The sequence below is a fragment of the Brassica napus genome, chromosome C8 (genome assembly GCF_020379485.1).
Source record: "Brassica napus cultivar Da-Ae chromosome C8, Da-Ae, whole genome shotgun sequence".
NCBI classification, from domain to species: Eukaryota; Viridiplantae; Streptophyta; class Magnoliopsida; order Brassicales; family Brassicaceae; genus Brassica; species Brassica napus.
Window position 1 is genome coordinate 5,751,389 of NC_063451.1, and position 24,291 is coordinate 5,775,679.

At 40.3% G+C, this 24,291-nt stretch overlaps 2 protein-coding genes, 1 long non-coding RNA gene and 1 pseudogene across 3 annotated transcripts; 1 reads left to right on the forward strand and 3 right to left on the reverse strand.

The window, feature by feature from the left end:
• Positions 1-1,124: 1,124 nt before the first annotated feature.
• On the reverse strand, positions 1,125-1,931 carry LOC125591592. The gene is made up of 2 exons (XR_007327678.1): positions 1,724-1,931; positions 1,125-1,599 (listed from the first exon to the last, which is right to left on the reverse strand). It is a non-coding gene; the product is annotated as an uncharacterized LOC125591592 (long non-coding RNA).
• An 894-nt stretch (positions 1,932-2,825) lies between these two features.
• On the reverse strand, positions 2,826-4,468 carry LOC106453509. The gene is made up of 2 exons (XM_048766665.1): positions 3,981-4,468; positions 2,826-3,888 (listed from the first exon to the last, which is right to left on the reverse strand). Exons 1-2 carry the CDS (start codon positions 4,466-4,468, stop codon positions 2,826-2,828), a joined length of 1,551 nt encoding a protein of 516 aa, XP_048622622.1.
• Positions 4,469-16,789: 12,321 nt separating this feature from the next.
• On the forward strand, positions 16,790-23,773 carry LOC106451200 (annotated as a pseudogene).
• On the reverse strand, positions 20,257-21,566 carry LOC111215831. Its single transcript, XM_022720002.2, has 3 exons — positions 21,528-21,566; positions 21,068-21,364; positions 20,257-20,888 (listed from the first exon to the last, which is right to left on the reverse strand). The coding sequence occupies exons 1-3, from the start codon at positions 21,543-21,545 to the stop codon at positions 20,310-20,312; spliced, it is 894 nt and encodes a 297-aa protein (XP_022575723.2). The 5' UTR covers positions 21,546-21,566; the 3' UTR covers positions 20,257-20,309.
• Positions 23,774-24,291: the final 518 nt, after the last annotated feature.

Consider the following 24,291-nt stretch of genomic DNA (forward strand, 5'->3'; position numbering starts at 1 on the left):
TTAGGGGAGAAGTAAGGTAGGTATACAGCTTGTTGCACGCAACATTAAATTTTATGTCGACGGTGAGAATTTTGGGATTTTGCTCTTCGCTTAGATCATCTGAGGTGTCGATCGACAAACCGTCAAAGTCATCGATCGACTCTTTGTTGTCGTAATCGATCGACATAGAGTCGTCATCGTCGATCGACAGGTCTTCCGAAGTGAGACATACATTCCCGATGAATGAATCCGTTTGGTAAACGTTTTCAGTCGATATGGATGTCATTTTCTATCCTTATCCGGGAAAGATGATCTGCAACTCCGTTTTCTACTCCTCTTTTATCTTTGATCTCAATATCAAATTCTTGAAGTAGAAGGATCCATCGCAAGAGTCGTGGTTTCGCATCTTTCTTTTCCATTAAATATTTAATCGCGGCGTGGTCAGTGTGGACGATGACTCGCTAACCGACCAGGTATTGGCGAAACTTTTCAAATGCATAAACCACGGCAAGCAATTCCTTTTCCGTTATTGCGTAATTTCTATGTGCTTCGTCGAGTGTTCGACTGGCATAATAAACTGCATGTAGCTTTTTGTCCTTCCTTTGGCCCAGAACTGCTCCCACAGCGAAATCGCTCGCATCGCACATGATTTCGAAAGGAAAATTCCAGTCAGGTGCTTGTACGATGGGGGCAGTTATTAAGGCTTTCTTTATTTCCTCAAAAGACTTTACGCATTCTGGTGTGAAGTCGAATTTAACTTCATTACCGAGAAGGGAGGTGAGAGGTCTAGCAATTTTGCTAAAATCTTGTATGAATCTCGTGTAGAATCCGGCATGTCCGAGAAAACTCCTCACGTCTTTTACGTTCGTGGGTGCCGGCAGACCGTTCATTACCTCAATCTTTGCCCGATCTACTTCCATACCGGCAGCGGATACTTTATGTCCTAGGACGATTCCTTCGTTAACCATAAAGTGACATTTTTCCCAATTTAAAAAGAGGTTCTTTTCTTCACATCTTGCCAATACTTTACATAGGTTATCAAAACAGTTTTTGAAACTGGATCTATGATTGTAAGTTACATTCGTTCGTTGATCAGTTTCGGTTTAAGAGATACTATATGTACAAACTATAGTATCTTCTAACAATAAAAATGACTTGTCACATTATTATTACCAGATAATATATACATCAGCTCTATCCAGACAAGAAAGTCACATTATTGGTTTTCCTGTGCACATACCAAGTCCAGAAAGCACAATTAAGTGCAAAAAACAAAACTTCTGTCGTTGCAGAAGAAAAAAAAACTTACAAAAACTTCAGCTTCTTTAAAATAAAAAGCTAAAGTGAGATATAACAGGAATATTCAGTAATTCACACCTGATGGTGAGTTCATAGCAGAAACAGCAAGGGAAGCTCTCTTAACGAATCTTCCTTTCATTCGAGGTCTTTTCTCTGCATTCAGTTTTCGTACTTCGTACCTTATCTTCTTCGAAAACAATCTCGTCCTCCTCTTCTCCCTGTACCTCGAGACTCTAGCTTCTCTTCCTCCATCCCAAACCCACTCGAAGGTAAACATCCACCAACGTGATGCTTCTGCTGATTTTCTCTAACATTTCCCCCCTTAAAACACACACAAATTCAACTTTAGTTTGTTAGGATTAACTTGGACCTAAGTTAAATATATAAATATAGCTATTAGCGAAACTCACTTCAGATTAAAAAATAATGAGTTTATATAACATACCATGGAAACAAATGGCCAACTGCTGATATCTATGTCACGTTCTGGTGGCTCTCCTGATGTCCACGGTGGACCTTGGCCTCCCCAAGTTGATATCACCGAGTCATAGTTTAATCTCAGCATCAGAACATTCTTTTTCTCTTCCTCCTTCACCTTTACACATTCACCACTACCTTCAATTTTCTTTATTACCTCTTCTTCGTATGTGTTGTATACTGAGAAGTCGTCTATAAAGACTTCCATGAAATCTTCTATCATATCAGTAAAGATTGACATCATGCATCGTTGGAAAGTGGCGGGGGCGTTACAAAGACCGAATGGCATTCTGCGGTATGCGAATGTTCCATAAGAGAATGTAAAAGTGGTCTTTTCTTGATCGTCAGGATGTATAGGGATTTGGAAAAATCCGGAGTATCCGTCAAGAAAACAGTAGTATTGGTGATTTGTCAATCTCTCCAACATTTGATCAATGAAGGGTAAGGGAAAATGATCTTTTCTGGTGGCAGCGTTCAACTTCTTATAGTTGATACACATTCGATGCCCAGTGACAGTTCGTGCGGGAATGAGTTTGTCCTTATCATTCTTCACTACAGTGATTCCGCCCTTCTTTGGTACAACATGCACGGGGCTAACCCAATTGCTATCCGAAATCGGGTAAATGACTCCGGCGTCTAGAAGTTTAATTATTTCCTTTTTAACAACTTCTTTTAAGTTCGGGTTAAGCCGCCTTTGGTGTTCCACTGACGATTTTGAACGTCTTCTAGGTGAATCCGGTGCATACACAGATCTGGTGAAATGCTAGGAATATCCTCGAGAGAGTATCCGAGGGCTTTCCTACATTTACGTAGTTTATTTAATAACAACGCTAGTTCTCCATTGGTCAAGTTGGCGTTCACGATTACGGGGTAGGAATTTTTATAGAGAAAAGCATATTTGAGTCCAGCTGGTAGGTGTTTTAACTCATTTTTTGGTGCCTTCTCGGGATCCCATTTTTCCAAAGAATATGGCTGTCGATCGACGGCTTCCATCAAATATCGATCGACGTTGATTTCCGAATTGTCATCCTCTATGTCATCAACGTTTGCTGTTTCCATACTTGCGTCCATTAATCGCGTGTATTCTCAGCTCTACTAGTGACACTGAATGTTTCTTCTTCACTAGATGTGAGTACTTTCTCTAGAGGATCATCTGAGTGCAGGTTTTCGAAAGACTCTTCAGTCAGTTCACCGATATCATCCACATAGGAAGTCTGTTTATCGACTAAGGGTCGAGTTATCATCTTATCCATGTCGAAGGTCATCGGAATATTCCCAATGTTCAGACATATTCTACCTTCCTTGACATCGATTATCGCACCTGCTCTACCTAGAAATGGTCTACCCAAAATTAAGGGATCTTTTGGTTCATTCCGGTATTTCAGTACCACGAAATCCGTTGGGACGTTGCAATCATTGATCCTTATTGGCATGTCGTCGATCACTCCCTCAGGTAATCTAACGGATATATTGGCCAGAACCAGAGTTATTTTGGTAGGTTTGAACTTGTCGTATCCTAGGGATATCGCGACAGAGTGCGGTATGAGGTCTACGCTGGAACCTAGGTTACAAAGGGATCGAGGAAAATTTTTATTTCGTATGTTGCAAACCAAAACGAAACTACCCGGATCGGGCCTCTTGATTGGAGTTCCTCCTTGGATTATTGCACTAACTTCCTCTGAAACCATCATGACGCTACGCTCTGCGGCTGGAAAGCTGTTGGATACTATTTTTTTCACATATTTTTTTATTGAAGGCGATACCTTTACGGCATCACTCAATGGCATTTCCAACATGATCTTATCGAATGCTTTCTTGCATATAGCTTTATCCAATTCGCGCTTAGTCTGCGTCTTGTTAGGAGGGAAGGGTGGTAGGGGCCTATATACTCTTTCCACAGCTGGTTCAGCAGGAGTCGATCGTCGATCGATATTGTTTCCAGAATGTCGACCGATATTTCCCATAGAATGTCGATCGACGTTTGTTCTCTCTTGTCGATCGATTTCCACATCTTCCTCCAACTCTTCTTCCTCCTCCTCGAGGTTGATGGCTGTTTCCTCAGTGTTGGGAAGCTCCTTCTCTCGAGGGGTTTCTGACTCGGTATTGGAATCATCGAGGATTATCGGGCGTGACCTATTTTCACCGTTTTCCTCAATTATAACATGTTTTATGTGTTACTGATTTCTATCATGCTCGGGATTAGGCGTTTTCCGATCCTTAGTAACACGGCATTAATTTGACGTTTTGGGTTCACGTCAGTCCGCCCAGGGAGACGTCCTGCCTCTCTTTTGATGGCTGTTGCGTTTTCTGCGACTTGACCGTCCAGTCTCTTAATGTGTTCACTTAAAGCGTCGAACTTCCTTATTAGCTCACTGTACATTATGTCTATTTTTCCGTTAAGGTCAGTGGCCAATCTACGATTTTCCGTGAAAGCTTGGTTTAGTCTAAACTTTGCTCTGCCCTGGCTTGATCCAACAGTAGCATCGTAATTTTGGGTAAAGCTATCAAGGTTAGGATACTCGTTTTTTGAAGTTCGGATATCCACAAAATCTACTTGTTGTTCTAGTTTAGATAGGGTGTCATCGTCAATTTGGTAAATCCCAAATTGGTTCCATTCCTCAAGAGCGGAACGAAAAGAATCCAGAGATTCTTTGATTTGTGCTAAAGATGGCTCATCAATTGAGTAAACTCTCCTTACTCGCTCTACCTCCATCATTTCGTAGGATCTACCCGTAGCTATAGTCTTTATCAGACGCTTCCCTTCTTCAGGGTTCCTGGTACTGAAGCTTCCTTCACTGGCTGTGTCAAGCGTGATCTGGTAGTGCAAGTTAACACCCCCGTAAAAGGTACTAATGAGTTGTGGCTCTGATTAGCCGTGATGGGGACATTCAAGTTGGTAGCTCTTAAATCTCTCCCATGCGTTTCTGAATGATTCCCGTGGACCTTGACGGAAGGTGGAGATTTTCTTCCTTATATCCCAATAGCGTGTCTCATCGAAGAATTGATTGATGAAGGTACTCCTTATCTCCTTCCAACAGGTCAACGATCCTGTTGGTAGTTGGTCTAGCCATTTTCTGGCGTCACCTTCTAGGGAAAATGGACAGAGTTTACAACGATTGTATTCGTCATCCATCATATCTTCTAGATACTCGATGTGATCGTGTGGATGATCTGAGATGGTTCCACGGAAAGGGTTTTGACGTACCATAAATAAGTATTCGAGGCTATCCCCGAATTTCTCGGTACCATCTTTTGGTAATTTAATGGCGGATCTATTGGAATAGGTTCTGCCAGGGTTTAAGTAGTCTTGCAAAGGTAATTTCCATTCATGATCTCTTTTTGAGATTGAATTAATTTGAACAGGGATTGCAGTCCCCTGTTCGTTTATAATTGGGTTGTTTACGTTGCTTAGTTGACCTTTAGGTTCTCCTAGGACTACTTTCTCATCGGTATTATTGGTAAGAGAAAACTTACCTGCTTCCAGCGAGGTGTCGTCGATCGATATATGATGTTCGGTGTCGACCGATATTCATGTCGACTTGTCGATCGATATTCATGTCGACTTGTCGATCGATATTGCTCTTGCTTTGTCGATCGATATTTCTGTCGCTTCGTCGATCGATGTCCGGCCGAAATCCATGTTTTCCATCTTGCAACTCTTGTGTCAGCAGAAAAAGAGAGAAAACTTTTAGCAATTTTAGTAACAAAATCTAGATTAAATTCTAAATGTAATCTAATGGTAATAAGAAAGAGTCTCCGGCAACGGCGCCAAATTTGATATCACTCAAATTACCCTAAGGAGTGATTTATTCTCTCAAATAAGAGGTTCGGATGTATGACTTAGGGATCGAATCCACAGAGACTCTAGGATTACACAATAGATTATGGTCTTGGAATAAATCTAGATTAAACGGTTTTAAAGCAGTAAATGGATTGTTGAGCAAGTAAATTGCTCGTTTGATTTGTTTTGAGGTTGATAACAGTTGAGGGAAATAGCTAGACTCAGGTTTATTCTCAGGTGTGATAAGTAAAACTTAATTTGGGTATTATGGGTTTATTAATATTAACTATTCTTGAATTCAACTAAGGTATAATCAAATTGATTATCTAATCTGGATCTCGGATTTCAACTCTCGTATTTTAATCACGAGAAAGTGGCGATCGATAATTCTTTGTGAATATCGATCGATACACCTTTCAAAATATCGATCGACAGAGCTATCGCTGCGTCGATCGATACTTCTTCCAGAAAGCTTTATGGTCAGGTTTGATCTAAATTCTCTAACTCACTAGACCAACTCTCGTTCGTATCTAATCATTTAGATCATTCTAGTTTTTTCAGGTATTGAGTCAAGCAATGGCTTGATCCCAATTAATCCTAAGATCTAAGTTTAAGGCTGATCAATCCTAAACTTAGCTTTAAGCATAACTAGTTGAAAGAATCATATTTCTAAACACCCTAACAATTATTATTGTCAGTAATACATTTATCAACCTATTGAGAAACCTAAATCTAACAGTAAGGACTACTCAGACATATTCATGGAACACATGGTTATGATGTCGGAATAATACTTAATAAAAATGAATAAATATAGTAAGCAACAAATGAAATAAAGCAAAGGAGTTCAAGATCTTCTCTGTTTTGCAGTGTTGATCTCTCTCTCCAGCTCTAAACTCTCTTCTTTCAATGGTAGCTTCTTGCTTCCTCCAAATTAGGTCTAAAAAGGTCTCTAGGCAAATATGCCTCTAAAATGATACAAAACCGTAATAAATAGCCAAACAGGCGGCCGGGGACTAATGAAGTAATTATTAAGACTTTTGTGAAACTTGGAATCTTCTAACTTGTTATTAACTCTCGGGTGGCTTCATAATCGATCGACGTGAGGAGTCCAACATCGATCGATATTTGGTGATAACTGTGGGTCGATACTGAGTTGTGACCATCGACCATCTCTTGCTTCCAGCGAAGCTCAAAAGATCTCCAAATACATCACTTTCTTCCAGATAGTACATGAACCTGTAATTACTCTAAATAGACTCTATATAATAATAATAAATCTTAAAATACTCATAAACCATGGTTAAAAACGGGTAAAATCCATGGTCTATCAAGCTGCGACTCAACTAGGTTTAACGTTTTAGGTCGCCAGAACTAGGTAACTCGCTGACAGCCTTTGCGGCCAAAGCTTTTATAATCTCTTGTAATGATCGTAACGCTCTTACGCTGATTCGAAATAAGATCTACTGTTTTCTCTAAATACGTTTTGTTATCTTTTCATATTTTCCGCATCTATTTGGTCACTTGTCGTTGGCCCCGCAGAGATCCGGAACCTCTGGGAAATTAGGGTTTTCCTAGTTTCCTAATTTAAACGGAAATCGACAGTGCGAATTTCGGTTCCCACAATAGGCTATAAGCTCGATTTTCAGAGACTCGCTCAGATTTGCTCTGATTTAGAAACACCGATATGGGAATGCTTCGTCTAAGCATTCCGAGACAACGGGCTCGCAGGTTGGTTCGCGTTTTCCCTCCAAAGCTTCAGCTACTCGTGACTGCCGAAAGACCTCAGTTTTGTCTTGTTCGGGGGCGTTGTCCACGACGGATGATTTCTTTTTCTTTTTAGGCGTTACCTCCGCTAAAGGGTTTTTTCACTTTAATTCTGCGGCGAAGCATACTCGCGAGATTCTCCGATCTCCCCAGATGGTCTAGATTCTGCGAGGGGTTGGGAATTTGAGACACATGTGGTACGTTGACGGGACTGCTTGCATTGAATTCAGCCACAGAGTTCCTACGATCGCGTTATACGACGCAGGTCAATCGATGACCAAGAATTCCATGATTTTCGTCATGCTTCCGGCTTTAACCGAGAGGTTGATTGTGCCGAGAGTCATGGTTGCTTCCCCCGAAAGTCCTACTACTGGATTCGGATCATCCGCAATTTCGGATGGGCAGATTTCCATTCTCTCGAGGGTTCTCTTGAAGATGATATCGGCCGAGCTCCCGGTGTTGACCAATATCCTTGCGATATCGATATTCTGGATTGTCAGCTCAACGACAAGGAGATCATTGAGAGGTTTGACCGGATCGGCGTTGCTCTCTCCTTGAAGGAGATAACGTCATTGCCAGTTTGATCAGACATACTGTGCTTCAGACGTTTGGTAGTTTTTGAGTTAGAGAATCCGACCCCTCCCCCTTCTAGCGCCAAACTGTGGGAACCAAAATTCGCACTGTCGATTTTCCGTAAAATAAGGAAAGATAGAAACCCTAAATTTCCCAGAGGTCCCAGATTATCTACGTAAACACACGAAAAACGAAAGAGGCAAAGCTAACAGAATATTGAAAGTAAATTGCACAGAGGCGTATTATTGATTGATAAAAGAACAAGGTTACAGGATTCGCAAGAGATAAGACGGGAAGAGTTTCGCTAGCCAAATTAGTCTTAGAACAAGAACGAAAAGAGTCCAAGTAAAACCGAGCCGCCTAAATTCTAAGTTTTCCTAAGCTAGCAAAGTTCTTCTAGGTCTAAAAATCTCTCTCTCCCTCTCCCATAGCTTTGGCTCCTCTTATATATCCTCCTAGGTCGGTTCCTCCTTCCTTTTTAGTCTTTGGTTGAGTTTATCACTTCGCGGAAACTTTCCATTTTTATTTGATCCTTGTGTTTATCTTCGGAAACTTCACATTTATCCTCTGAACTTGACATTTATCTTCTTTGAGAAAAAAATGATAAACCGTCGTAACGACTGGGCTTGATTCCGCATAAAATCGTAAGCGGGCTTTTTGCCGCGTTCTAGGCTCTTTCGGGCCATTTTCCGACTTAAGCGTTTTTACGATTTCATAAAAAGAATGCTTTCAAAACGACGTCGATTCCGAAGAGCATCCAAATTCCTCGTATTGGCAATTCTAGGTGTTTAGCTGACCGTTATCGCTTTATACGATCAATCCGAACTCTATGATTCCTAAATCATAGAGTTCCAACGGTACCTCCGATCGATACGAAACAAGAACGAGTCTGATACAATCCTAGGAGAGGAGTCTTGCGGTCAGGACGAGAACAGCGCGATCGTTCCAGCTCGGCCATCCGCCAAACTGGACTAGTCCAGCTCGGCGGATGGCCAAGCTGGTCGTGCGTTCGATCCAGCTCGGCCATCCATCGAACTGGACAGGTCCAGCTCGGCGGATGGCCGAGCTGGCCGAGCTGGTTGCGTGTTCGAGCCAGCTCGGCCATCTGCCAAGCTGGACTGTTTGTTTTTAGTTCCGGGGTTCGTCTCTCTTTGAAACTTACGCTCGGAAACTTTTGCCGAGAGTGTGTCGAGAAGGTCTCCGCGAGGAAATGTGATTTTAGACGTTGATTTCGAGATAACCGTTTTTGACCCCAACAACTAACTCTACCTAATAAGTTTAAGTATACTTGACTTAAATAACAAAACCGATTGAACCTAAAATCACGTGGTTTGTTAACAAATATGCCTCTGTTTAATTTTGTCTGAGGAAATTAAAACAAACATGTTTTAGTACAAAATTGATCTCACGGAAATTACCCTAAGGAGTGAATTACTCTCTCAAATAAGAGGTTCAGCTATAGTACTTAGGGATCGAATCCACAAGGAGCTAGAGAACCTAAAAAATCTAGTCAGAGTGATTAAGCTAGGTTGATTATGCTTAAATGTAAGTAAGCAGGTAGTGAGCAAGGTAGTTGCTCGGTTGACTGATTTGGGTTTTAGACAATTAATTAATGTTGATAGACTTAGGGTTTCTATTCAGCTAATCAGGATTATAATCCTATAGGTGCCTAATAGTTGTATGCATGATATTTTAGAGCTCAAGTTCTTATTAACAAACCGATCGGCGTTCTCTTTCTAGGTTTGTCTATTGACCAGATGAAGTGTCAATCGATGATTCTAGAGGAATATCAATCGATACACCTATCTTGCTGTTGATCGATTATTCTATAAGAATATCGATCGACAAGCGTTAAGTCAAGCTTTACGCACGGGTTGAATTATGCTCACTAGGCGTCCTAGATCAGCTTTTGCCTTACTCTAGCAATCCTAGCTCAATTAGGACGGATTCAGGGTGAGATGCAAGTTATCACTTGTATCTACAACTCCTAGGTCAAGTTCTAGCTAGCTAAACTAGAAACAGGCATTAAAGACAATCCTAATGATGAATATCACAATTTAGCAATCTATAGTTTGGGCTAATCCCTCATAACCTATTTGAACCCTAAACCTAACAATGGAACTACTCAGACATGGCTAAGCAATTCATAACAACAAATATAAGGTAAGAAAACTGCATAGAATTAAGGTAGAAATCAATGAAGTTCCAATCACAAATCTCTCAGGATCTTCTCTCCAACTCTCCTAAAAATCCTAGAAAACCTTTAAACCTTTTGCTGTGAAAACAAGGGAACAAGAAAGCACACTTTGCCTCTAACACTTTCGCAAACTATAAATATTAGGTTAAAAACTCGTCAGGGGTAATCTTGTAATTTGGTGAAGTCTTGGGATTTAAGTTGGCTTGGACCAAACGGGCTTCTGCGCGCTTCGCTGTTGATCGATGTTACGATGTGAACATCGATCGATTATTGCTTCTAAATGTCGACTGATGGTTGTGCTCGATGGTCAGCTCGGATGTCTTCTCCTTTTATCTCCGAAATGCTCCAAAATCGTCATTTTCTTAAAATTACTCCTGTACCTATAAATATGCTAAATATACTCTAAAACATAGTAATTAGTTATTAAAACACTTATAAACCATGGGTAAAAGTGGGTCAAATCCATGGCATATCAACTCTCCCAGCCTTACCCTTTTGCTTGTCCTGAAGCAAAACATACAGGCAGTCTCTCTGAAATAATTTTGAAAACAGCAGGGACTCACAAATTTAAAACTCATAATCATCACCTTAGGAAATCCTAGTCTCAGAAGCACATTATATCATATCTTAGTCCAGCAACCAAATTCACCTAGTCAACAACTTAGCAAATCATGTCCTACAATCCCCTCTACCAACCTCATTTCTTGCATAAATAAAAGTGTAGACTTTACCTTGGGAGTATCGATCATAGGATGCAAGGATGCTCAAACAAGTATATGGACCTGCAGGTAAATAAGAGTTTATTTCCTCTCTCTCTACTAATTTCTCTCTTAGTCAAAGTCTGCTTTATTGCAAGATTATTGACCAAGATTGGACATGCTTCCATGAACCAAGCTTTAATGGTTTTAGCCACCAAATTATGTTCACTTGTTTTCGACCTATATCCTAAGATTTTTGTGAAGCAAGCCTTAATGTTTGTAGCCACAAGTCATGTTCAAATCCTTTACTAATACCACTCAAATTACCCTAAGGAGTGATTTATACTCTCTCAAATAAGATGTCGATTTGTAGTACTTAGGGATCGAATTCACAGGGAGCTAGGGAGCCTAAGGATTCTAATATGATTTGTTAAGCAAAGATGTTTTAAGAGTTTTAAAAATAAATTGTAGTTTTATATTGAACAAGTGTTTTTTCAATACCAAGTTTTTGGGGTTTTGGTGCTTAAAAAGGAAATAGCTAGACTTAGGGTTTTTATTCAGGAAAGTTGGAATTATAATCCTATAGATGCCTAATGAGTTGCATGCATGATAATGTAAAGCTCAACTATTTGATCAACAAGTCTTTCAGCTCTTGCGGGCATTGACTTGTTGCCTATTAACTAAATCTATGATCTCAACTCTCGTTATATTGATCTATAGAAAGTGTCGATCGATATTCCAATGGGCGTATCGATCGATACACCTTTTGCACCGTCGATCGATTATTCAAGTGTGATATCGATCGACGCGCTCTAGTCAAGCTTTATGCGCAGGTTGAATGAATGCTTACTAAGCTCACTAGATCAGCTCTCGCCTTGCCCATAGCAAGAAACATCGGTCTATTAGAATGTTTTCAGGATGAGAATTAAGCTATTGCTTTTATCAATCAATCCAAGGGCAGGTTCTAGGTAGCTAATCTAGACACAGGCATTAATGAACAATCCTAAAGATGATTATCAGAATTCAGCAATCTATAGTTGGGGCTAATCCCTCCTAACCTATTTAAACCCTAAAATCTAACAAGAGAACTACTCACACATGGCTAAGCAATTCATAGCAGCAGTTAAGTATAAAAACTTCATAGAATAATAATATAGATATCAATGGAGTTCCAATCACAAATTATAACTTTGGATCTTCTCTCCTATCTATCAATAAAACAATGAAACACAAAGAAAGCACACTTTGCCTCTAACATGGCGGCAAAGCTTATATAATTAGGGTAAAAACTCGTCAGCGGCAATCTTGTAAAATAGTGAAATCTTGGGCTTCAAGTCGGCTGTGACCAAACGGACTTCCTGCGCGCTTCGCTGTCGATTGACACCATGTCTTGTGTATCGATCGATTCTTGCTCTCCAATATCGACTGATAGTCGATCTCGATGGTCATCTCGGGTGCTTGCTCCAAATATCTCCAAAATGCTCCAAAATCGTCACTTATCTCCAAAACATTTCTGATCTTATAAATATAATAAATAGACTCTATAATAATATAATAATTAGTAAAAATACCTATAAACTATGGATGAAAATGGGTCAAATTCATAGTCTATCATTTACCTATAGAATTCTTATGAATCAAGCCTTAATGGTTGTAGCCACCAAGTTAAGTTCGAATTCTTTTCCTAATTACTATCTATAATTATAAAAAAAAATTATTATTATTATTTTTAATCTAAATTTCGAAATTGAGAGAGAGAGGGTGATATATCTACACAAGGCTTTACCTTCCAGACTTGTTTGAAGAACTCGATCCCATGTATACCAAGCCCCAAGACAAGCAAAGTTGAGCTCAGTTAGGTTGGAGGTCAGCTAGGTCAGCTTTGGTTCCTTCAAAAATTTTCAGCAAGTGTAACATAGTTGACAAGTTGATCCACTTTATTATCTTAGTGCTATATGCAACTAGAAAGTCTAGAATGGTATGGTTAGATAACAAGCAAAATCAATAAGTTCATTGTCCCTTTCTTGACTTGATAAAATTTATTAGAAAACATTTTAATAAGACTCATGAAATAAACTAATATCAGTAAACCTCCCCCCAAACTTAAACTACATTGTCCCCAGTGTAAATTCAGTCGGAGTTATAGCGATAACTAAAGCAAAAGGACTCAATGTAACAAGTTAGAACGATATACCAGACCAGAATAGATGTCGATCGATGTTAAGATGTTGTCATCGGTCGCGGCAGTTGATGTTCTGTCGATCGATGTTGGCACTGTTTCGTCTGTCGATGCTATTGGCAATCGTCTACTCGGATCTTTTTTCTTATGACCTGCAGGAAAATTCAAAAATTAGCATAAGTACTAAACTAATAATAACCAATTAAATATTACCTAATAGTGGGTAGCCTCCCACTCACCGCTTTGTTATAGTCATTTAGCTTGACATTGGAGATGATTTCGCTAGTATGGTGGAAGGCATGTACTTGCTGGGAAACAAGTCTCCATCTCTTCTCTGCTTTTGTTGAACCATGTACCAGTGAAATCTCTCATTGCTTCATCTCCTCTGCGCCATTTGTCATTCATTGTTGCAGTTGCATTCTCTATCTTCTGCAATCTGTCTCCAAGACATTCAAGTTGGAAATGATTTCTGACAAGTGTGACGTATGCGTCGTCTGAGATCTCCTTTCCATGGCTGATTCTATCATACATATCTGATGTCACCTTTTTTACTAGCTCTCTTCTGTCTGTTGGTTTAGCTTTGTCGATCGATGTTGTGTTGTGACTGTCGGTCGATATGTTGATACGTCTGTCGATCGATGTTGATGCTTCTGAACGACTCGCGATGTATCTCTGAATCTCACCTATTTCCCTCTGCATTGCTTCTGTCTGAGAAGTCAAAGAACTGGTGGTGTTGTTCCATGGGAAATAGATGTCATCACATCTTCTGTCGAGCCTGTCTTCTGAAGCTCCTAGAGTTCCATAGATCTCTTGAACTATCTGGTCAATCTCTGCTCTGGTGTAAGAATCCGGTTTGGACTCTGCTGCAATCAATGGTGATGGGTCATCGTCGATCGATGTTGAGATGTTTCTGTCGATCGACAGTGGTGCGATTGCATCGGTCTCACGCTGTGTCTGCATTCTGGCTATGTCTTTCCTCATCTCTTCCAAGCATGTAGTCAACTAACTGATGTTGTCATTCAATGGATAGTAGACACCATCAAGCTTCATCTGGAATTCACCTTCGTTCTTTCCCTGAGCTCCACAGATTCCATAGACCATCTCATCTATCTCATCCTTGGTGTAGATCTTCGGTACTAGTTTGGTCTGTGTGAATGATGCTGCATGTTCTAGAAGACATATGTAGTTGTGCTCATCCATTGAGGCTCTTTCCAGGATGCTTCTGATGTCATCTTTGGATACATGGATGATGTCTCCATATATACCTCGTGCATGTCCATGCGCATCTCTATAGACTCCATACTCATATTTCTACTCCCAGTGGAATATCCTTATTCCATCACGGTTGTAGGCTGTGTTTCCAAATTCTGAACGTCTATCAATCGATGGTGGGACTCTGCTGTCGATCGACGGTTGATTATGTTGTTGATACTTTGGCTTGAAGCGATCATCTACTCCACCAGCTGTGTTGTAGGATTCCTTTGAAACTATCTTCTTGTGTTCTGGGGTGTTGTGTTGTTGCACAAAGAGATTCTCGGCTCCTTAGCCATCTGAAGAATGTCTGCAATGTCCTCTCTGGATACTTGCAGTTCATTTCCATCCATTTCTCTTGCATATCCATCTGGATCCCTGAAAATACCAAACTCATCCGGTGTTAGATATTTATTATCATGTTTAGCTTTTTCACTTACATTGGATGGTGGTTTTGGATGAATGTCGATCGATGATGAGGCATTGTTGTCGATCGACGGGCGATTAGCTCTGGTGAAAGGACGACTGAAACAAGTTCCTTCCCCACAAGCTTCTGCTTGAAGTTGATCTACTTCTTCACGTTCTTGCAGGTCGAGAAGTTCCTCAGTAGTGAAACCTTCATGAAGTTCATCTGCGCGTGGCTCAAATATTGCTGTCTCTACTGCAAAACTCTCGTGATAGTGATCATCTTCCCAACTGCCAATAGAATAGTTTCCTTCTCGTGCATGGTCGACTCCATTGTCGATCGATGAGTAGTAGGCAATGTCGGTCAATGCTCGTCTGCTGTTGGTCTGATGATGATGAGTGTCGATCGATGGTTTGTATCCTCTGTCGATCGACGTTGCATTCACATTCCAAAAACCCTACCTCACCCCTCAACTCTAAACCCTAAGTATAGATTAGTTAACCCTAAGGGTATAAATGGTTTTTACCCTTCACAAAAAGTGAGGGTAAAAGTGGGATATTCGCAATCAAATTAGCAACTGGATGAGGAAATATCGAAAGATCTGAACAACTTGGACTTCGAGCTCTCACTCCCTAAGCATTTTTACTTCGTTTTAATCATTGTTCTTAATTTAGTCTTATTTGTATTCATCAACACTTGTAAACCCTTTGATATTAATATATAATCCTTTTTCGTTAACTTTAATATGATTACATCGTTGGTTTTCTAAAGATATTGTTGACCACAAGTTATTTATTCTTTAACTTTACAAACAAACACTAGCAAAATTCTTAGTGTAAGTTTTAGGATCTACACAATGAATAGACCGGAGGTTAAGCTCATGGAATAGCGAATGGGAAGAATCAGGAGGCGAAGGAGTAGATATGATTTGTATGAGATCTAGTGGAGTTGTTTCTGGAGTTGATGAAGGATGAGGAGAAACAACCATGGGAGGTGGAGGAGAAGAAGAGACGGTGAATGTAGATGAGGAGACGATGGGTGGCGACAGTAGTAGAGGAGCACACTTGGCATTGATGAAACAATCGGTAATGGTGGTGGTGCCAATGTGTCGTTCTTCAATCTACAAAGGCATCACCCCTCTCTTCTTCTTCAACTCAAGCATTGGGTATGATCAGAATCGTCAGCATTGATATAATTTCAGATCTTAGAAGATAATGTGCGAAGAAAAGTTATCCACAAGTTACTATACTGTTTGATCATTATTTAGTTTAATAATTTATTTTTAACAAGTTATTTCGGTTACATACAAGGATAAAAATGCATTAGTATATTATTTCCGTTTCACAAAGATTTATTTTTTTTTAAAGTATTTTAAAGAGATATGTTTTAAAAATAGAAAAGTACAAATTATATGGTATACTCTAGCTATTTGAATTTTTTTTTTTTGTTGGCCGGGGAAATAGTGAAACAGTTAAATTATATGGTATATTAATTTCCCACTTAAAAAATTAGAAAAAGCACAACTGAAACTGGAAACTATCATAAAATCTGGACAAAGACCATTTGACCTCTCTCCTTTTCCTCTGTTCTCTCTCTAGAATCCTTCACAGAGGAAAAGACGATGAAAAGAAACTTCTGTCCGGTAACTCTCCGGCGATACTCCGCCCTAGGTTGGGCCCTCCTCTCCGGCGTCGCACCTTTCCCTTTGGTGGTCGGCCGGCTCGTGACTCTGACGGTGCGTCATCTCCTCGATGCGGTCGTTGGCTTTTGCCTCCGGAGACCATGCCACCTTCTTCGGTGGTGGTCTGTCGGCACTTGGCTCCGCCTCGCATCGTCCGTTGATGTTGATGGTGGCTTTACTCTGGGGTTTCTCGGATTCTGCTTGATTTTCTCTTCTCTACGCTCCTTAGGTTTCAAGCGTTCCTTACGTTGGTTGATTCAACGTTAAGGTTATTAATTGAAACTTTCTATTGGAAAAGAAAATCCTTTTGGTTTGTTTCAAAGCGTGTTTACGGTCTTCTGTTGTTGAAGATGAAAGCTGTGGTTTAGAACTCTATCACTTTCAGATCTCGTCATGGCGGTGCTCTTTGAACGGTGCCTGTTTCCGGTGTGTTTCCGGTGGTAATCCGATTAGTAGCTCCGGCGATGACGCGCAAGTCTTTGAAGACGGATGGCTTCTTTGCGTGGCACGTGTACCACCTTTGTCGAGTGTTTAACACGTGGCCTAGCCATGCTAATCTCTAACGCGTGGTGTCCATATGGGCCTCGTCTTCCTTTGGGCTTTTTCGTTTGCTGGACCGGTTGTGGGTCTTTCTCTGTATTTTCTTGCCTTTGAAATTTTTTATTAGGTTTTCAATGTTTAATAATATAGATGACAAAAAAAAAAAACAGGCAACTATCAATAAGCCGACAGAAAACAGGAAATATAACACTATATCTGTTTCATAAAGCAAACCAAGGGATTAATCGATCTCCTTCGTCCCCTCCGTCGCTGTGAGTTTGTCTCAAATGCTCTTCCTGAGTTACCATCTCTTTCAATTCGAATTGATTCCCTAATCGTGGTTTAGGTAAAATCGTAATTGATTTGGTATGGTGGATCTGATCAGCAATTTGCCAGATGAGATTCTTGGCAAAATCCTGTCTTTAGTTCCGACAAAGGTTGCTGCTTCCACATCGGTTCTGTCCAAGAGGTGGAGGAATCTGCTAGGTCTTATCGACAGCCTTTGCTTTGATGAGCCAGAAGAAGCAGCAAGTGGTTCACATCGCTTCTTTGATTTCGTAGACAAGATTTTTGCGCTGTTAAGCGAATCTCCCATCATCAAGAAACTCTCTCTCTCTCATGTTCCTACAAGTGGTCGTGACGATGATTACTCTCGTGTCAACCGTTGGATTTGGACTGCGCTGGAACGCGGTTTATCGGAGCTACACCTGCACGCCACCCCACGCTGTCACGGTGTTTATCTATCGAGAGAGCTGTTCACGAGCAACACACTGGTGAAGCTCACACTCTCAGGTGAATATGCTCTTGAAGTCAATCGTGTTTTTCTTCCAGCGCTCAAATCGATTTCTCTCTCATCAAATTGGCTTGATGGGCCCAACTATGGTCGGCTCCTCGATGGCTGCCCTGTCCTGGAAGACTTACTCATAACTGAAACTCATCGTTGGGCTCTGCCATGTTACGCATCTTTCGTGGAAAGTGCATCCCTCAGGCGTCTTGTGATTACTGTTAAGCTTTCGGATACTGAAGACACCACTGTTTTTTTAAAAGCACCAAGTCTTGTGTTCCTTGACTATTCTGGTTATGTCACCAACGTGTATGACTTTGTCGATTTGGATATGATCGTCGAAGCCAGGCTGAATCTCATGTTATGGGATTCAAGCGTCTATGATGAGCATGATGATTATTATGATTGTGACAATAATTGTTATTTTGATGATGGACGGCCGGAAGGTATATCTGCTGATATTACAGGTTTAGTTGCTGGTATAAGCAACTTACGACCCTTCACTTGTCTCCTGAGTCTCTTGAGGTCAGAGTTTTATTCTTCTACTTTTTTTTTTTTTTTTTTTTTGGTTTGTGGAGCTAGCAACTTATATGTGATGATCATATATATATATATATGGCCCTGTTCATTTGGTTGCCGCAGGTTTTGGCGTTAGCAGCAGTGTCTGCGTCGGCAGCGGCGTCAGCGTCAATGAGGACAGTTGTTGTTCGTTTCGCAGACGCTGACGCTGACGCCGACGCTGATGCTGCCGCAGATTGTTGTTCGTTTAAACGACGCAGGGAGTTGAGGCCGACGCCAACGCAGACGCAGGTAGCAGATTTTTGGGTTGTTCGTTTGACAGACGCTGCGGCTATTTTCATTTTTTAAGATTTAGTTTAAAATTTTTGTAAAATTTTATTTAAATAAATCAAGTGTAGTTTAAATATATTTACATCCATTAAAATATTATGTTTACTTGGTAATAATTTTTTGGTCAATTATACAAATGTAAATTATACAAATGTAACAATTTTTTTTCATACATCATAAGCTAAATTAGAAACAAAATAATACTTCAAAATATTTATCATAAACAAAAGCTAAATATTGCATCAAGTTGGTTGATAAAAAAAATACATCAAGTCTTAAATAAATATCACATTTAAATGACAATCAAAATTATAAGCAAAAAAAAAAATTAAATCATCAACTAAAACATTTAATACGGTAAACGACCTCTACCATATTCATTTGTGATGTTATCACGCAAATCTTCCATCGCTCTATCACCTGTCGGCTCATATACAATATGTCCACCACCACCACTACCACCACCACCTCCACCACCACCATCATCTTCATCATCATCATCATCACCACCTTCTTCTTCATCACTGTCACTATCAGCTTCTTCTCCTTCTCCATCATCACCATTTTGCCACTGTACAAAATCATGATCTTCCCGATGTGAATCACGTATGAAGTTGTGTAGCGCCATCGTCGCTGTCACCAACTTAATCCACTTGACCAGACCATACTTTGGATGCTTACGATCCAAAATCCTCCATTTTGCTTTCCATACTCCAAATGTCCTCTCAATCACTGATCGCAGACCTGAATGCTTTCGGTTGAATAACTCTCTTGCACTAACTGGTGGTCCTCCTGTAGCAAACTGACCAAGATGATATCGCATATTACGATGCGGACCAAGATACCCTGTCCTGGTCGGATATCCGGAGTCAACTAAATAATACTTTCCAGGAGGAGGATGTGGAAAAGAAGCCTCGTTTCTCGCACAATGAGTCAAGACCTTGGTATCATGTGCTCTACCAGGTACACCGACATATGCATATATGAACTTCATATCGAAGTTACATATAGCAAGAACATTCATTGTAGGATCTTGCTTTCTGCCTCTGTATGCATCTGCATTCTGACTTGGAGGGCGAACCGGGATATGAGTTCCATCAAGTGCTCCAATACAATCTCTGAACTGAGGCCAATACCGATCATCGTTTCTCAAAACAGCACTCACTCTTGCAAACTCGCCTTCTTCTGGTTTTAGTGTATCCTCTGCAAACTTGAGAAGAACACTCAAGACTTCATCAAGCTTTCTTTGTACTGTATCCAACGATCTTTGATACCTTGCAGCAATATCCCTCTTCGTCTTATCTTGACCAACAGTCTCGAGATACATCACAACAGATTCCTCAAGGTAGACATGGTGAGACTCTTTCAATCCATATCGCTGAGCTAGCATCTTGCACAACGCTTCAAACGTCCTTTGATTCATGCGCAGAATGTCGTAACATTGCTGATCAGATTCGTACATAAGTTGTTGAACATAACGCCATCCTGTTCCTCGATCTGTTCTATGACTCAGTCTCTCAGTAATAGCCACATCAAACAAACCAAGTTCATCATCATAATCACCATCGTCATCTTCCAATATCCACCTTCCAAGCATCTACAAAACATTGAATAAATTAATAGCGAAACATAATCTCTGAAAGCAATACAAGACACAACATTGTTATTACACGCAATAAAGCTGATCATGTTATTAACATAAAAAGACAAGACACAACATAAAGTAGTACCAAACTTAAGTTCCATCACAAAAGCAATAACTAGTGAATCCATACTAGTTCCAAAAGACTAGTTCCATCACAAAACCAATAACTAGTGAATCCATACTAGTTCCAATTCACTAACTAGTCACTCATCACGTTTTATCTTGGTCCTAAGCTCCAGAAACTTAGTCTTCGCTTCATCTGTCTTCATCGTTATGAATCCCCTTCGGCTCCCTTCACTATCTATCAGAAGCTCAATCGATGCTTCATATAAAGGCGACCACTCTCTCACTTCAGGGAGAGCATACAACATCTCCAATACGGTCTCAACACCGAATGGTTGTTCACGCTCCATTAATTGTTTTGCTAGCATATTCTTCACTTCAAGAGCAGCAGTCCGTTTTTCACAAGCCTCCACAGCCACATCTTTCTCTTTACGCCTTCGTTTTGCTCTTGAACCTCCAGAATGAGTCTGAGCCGCTGGTTGAGTTTGGCGAGGAGCTTGGCGCTGGGTTTCTGTCTCCAATGCTTGAGTCTCTGCTGCTGGCTGAGAATCAGCTTCATCCTCACCAATATCTCCACCAACTCTCGAATTCAAGCTTGCTTCTCCATGTTGAGCGCTCCAACCTTCTGCTCCAGTAACTACTACACCACCAAATTCTGCTTCAAACATATCCATGTTATCAATCTCTTTGCAGGAGGCTTTTCTAATCCCAGGACACTCCTATATAACAAAAGAGAAAGAGTAAGCCAGTGATAAAATCATGACATGATGATAAAGAGTTGATAAGAACAGATAACTCAATAACATCATCACAGCCACAAACTTCTAATAAGCTCAATTATTTCAACACAAGTTCATCTTAACAGCTAAGTTCACAAAAGAGAAAATGAGAAACTGACCCTTTCGCGCTCATTCCACCAATCATCTGACATGTCGATCCTTCCCATGTTATCATACCCAAGTCCTGTCCTGTTCTGAGTCAGCATCCTAATCCTGATGTATTTCTTTCTACTGCTGTCGTACTTGTTCTTGTAGTCCCTCTTCCAATCGGAAAATCCCTTCTTAAACCTCAGCTCAAACGCATCCATGATGTTCTTTTTCCCTACTTTATTCATTTGCTGACCAACCATATTTCCTTTTCTTCTCTCTTCCGCGTAGAGTTGGAAAAAATACCTAGTTTCCTCAGGTTTCCAATTCTAAAATACACCAAAGCAAGACACAGACCCTTAAGCATACGACCTAAAAAACCTAAAGACAGTTCCATACAGCCTAAAGACAGTTCCATACAACCTAAAGACAGTTCCATACAAGCATTAAGAGATGCACATACAAGCATTAAGACTAGTGAGAGAAACTTACATCTTTTGGCGTCGACATCTTAAAAAGTGAGAGGAACAGCGGTAGAGAGTGAGCTTGAGAGGGTCTGAGTCCTTGAAAAAAAAATAATAGAAAGAATAAGCAATGTGTTCACGTTTTGGAACAAGTAGTAAAATATATTTGTACTTATTAGTCACGTTTTCCACTAGGTCTGAGCAAGCTTGAGATCAATAGAGCCTGAGATGAGAGAGCCTGCAAAAAGATGCAGAGAAATGGAGCTTATGATCAATGAATCAAAACACATAAGATCTTATACAAACCCATAACACAAACCTAAAAAAGAAGCTAAGAACACAAGCATAACTCAAAAACCCCAACTTTTGAACAACCAATGTTCGGAGAGAGCTTTCATTCACTTTGAAAGCGTGGTTGAAATAAAAGCAACAAATGTAAACTGAGACGACAACCAAAAGAAATTTATATCAAAACGATAACCGAAGGAAATCTGATTACAGTAGCAAACCAATAACTTCAATCAGACAAGACAAGGAAATAAATAACTAGAACTAAAAGGAAGGAAGGAAGCAACCACGAATCCATACATCTTCCTACCACCACTTTCACTGAAGTTCACCTTCTAGCTGTGACCAAAAAAAATAAGAATACAAGCATAACTCAAAACCCCAACTCATTTTGCTAAAAGTCTCGCAAGCTTGGCCTCTTTCACAATGAAACCAAAGATACATCACACAGACTCACTAGGGAGCATCAAACAATCATCAGAGATTCAAATAATCAGAATGTGGAAACTCTATTTCACTAGCATCAAACGTACCTCAACGAGAAAAGGAGAAGAGAGAGCTTGGAGATGAGATGAGCTCGGAGAAGAGAGCTTCGAGATGAGATCGGAGATGGGTTTTATTCGGAGAAGAGAGACAGCCCGAGATGGAGACAGCTCGTGACGGAGAGAGAGCCTGAGATGGAGACAGCTCGTGACGGAGAGAGAGCCCGAGATGGAGACAGCTCGTGACGGAGAGAGAGCCCGAGATGGAAACAGCTCGTGACGGAGAGAGAGCCCGAGATGGAGAGAGAGAGAGAGAGAGAGCTTGAGATGGAGAGAGCACGAGATGGAGGGAGATCTCGAGATCTTCACTGATTCTAGAAATGGAGATCGAGAGAGATACGAGAGAGATGGATGCGGCTGCGTCAAACTTTCCCCAAGGATGCGGCTGCGTCAAATTTAGATTTAGGTTTTTTGTAAATACTAAAACATAATAAGGGTAAAATAGTAAATTACGATATTGGCCGCAGATTTTATGTCGCGACCGCATGTTTTATCGGCGTCAGCCGCAGGACGCGGCGTTCGGACGCGTCGTCAGACGCAGCTTCCTGCGTCAACGAAACGAACAAGAGTTGACGCAGAATGTTGACGCTGCCGCTGCCGCCGGTACCTGCGGCAACAAAACGAACAGCCCTTATGTCAGTTGTTTCATCTCTGCTGTGAGTCCATACCCGTGTTCAACAACCTCCTTACTTTATCCATCGAGAGTGACAAGGCCCATGGTTGGCAAGCGATGCCTCTTCTGCTCGAGAGTTGTCCAAATCTACACACTTTAGTCATCAAGGTATTTACTTTCACTAATATATTGTGTTTTCTGTTGTTTTTTGATTGTTTCCCATTATACAATGTCAAATTGGTCTCTCTTGATTTCAGGGTCTTGTGCACAGAGTAACAAATAGATGCGGAGATGCATGCCCTTGCGGCCCTGAGGAGCATAAGAATAAGAAGAGGAGAATGGTAAAGGATGAGGAAGAAATTTGTTGTTTATCGACATCTCATGTGAAGGTGCTAGGGATTTCAGAGTATGGAGGTTCTTTTCAAGAGCTTAAACAGATGAGACATTTCTTGGGCAAGTTGGAATGTCTTGAAACCGTGAAAGTTTGTGTTGACGCAAAAGAGAATAACAACAACCGTGAAGTCTTGCGAGCTAATCTGCTGTCCCTCCCAAGACTTTCATCCAAGTGCAACATCATGTTCATCTAATTTTACAGTGACACAGCGATTCCAGCCGTTGTCGAAACTCTAAAGACCAATGAACCGTTCGCTAGGAACCTTAGTCTTCCCATGTATGTGTGTGATCTTTCTGTCCATATGCAGTTGTTTGTAGTAGAACCAACATTGTCTTTGCCCACAAACCTATTTCCTTTGGTATCTGGACGATCGCACCAATGAACAAATTGATGAACTCTTTGCCTTTGACTGAAGTATTGTCGATACTTTGCGTTTATTTTTTCTGTTGATGTAGGAGCAATTCCAGTTGAAATAAGAACTTACATAAATTTTCAATCACTGCCTTACTAGTTTAAATATCAATTGAATCAGTTAATAACAAATTTTGTAAGTATAATTGCGTTTATTGAATTCATATTGGTTTAAAATTATGGAAAATAGATTACATAAAGTGATTCATATAAAAATAGATTAGAATATCATTTAATGGTAGAATAAATCTTATGTGCAATGGTGCATTGCATTAATATAGACTCATTTGTAAGTAATGAATTAACTACTTTTAATGGATTTTTAGGCGTAATTAAAAATCAATGGCAATTCCTCTAATATACCGGGTAACTATAAGAGTATTTTCATATACACATGATTATGTTTTAATAATATACTAGAACATGACCCTCGTCCCCGCACGGATGTTTCATTTAACTTGTGTTCAACATAAACTCATAAACCACTGATTTTATTAAAAATTTCCATGTATATATTTTATATTTTGTAATTTACGTAGAGTAG

What these genes read in the sequence shown, in the direction of transcription:
- LOC106453509 (XM_048766665.1), bottom strand. Translation starts at nt 4,468, where the DNA reads ATGGAGGTAGAGCGAGTAAGGAGAGTTTACTCAATTGATGAGCCATCT. An exon ending in AAACGTCAAATTAATGCCGT is followed by an intron (nt 3,889 to 3,980) that starts GTTACTAAGGAT and finishes CGGTGAAAATAG; the next exon opens with GTCACGCCCGATAATCCTCG.
- LOC111215831 (XM_022720002.2), bottom strand. An exon ending in GGTGGAATGAGCGCGAAAGG is followed by an intron (nt 20,889 to 21,067) that starts GTCAGTTTCTCA and finishes TTTGTTATATAG; the next exon opens with GAGTGTCCTGGGATTAGAAA.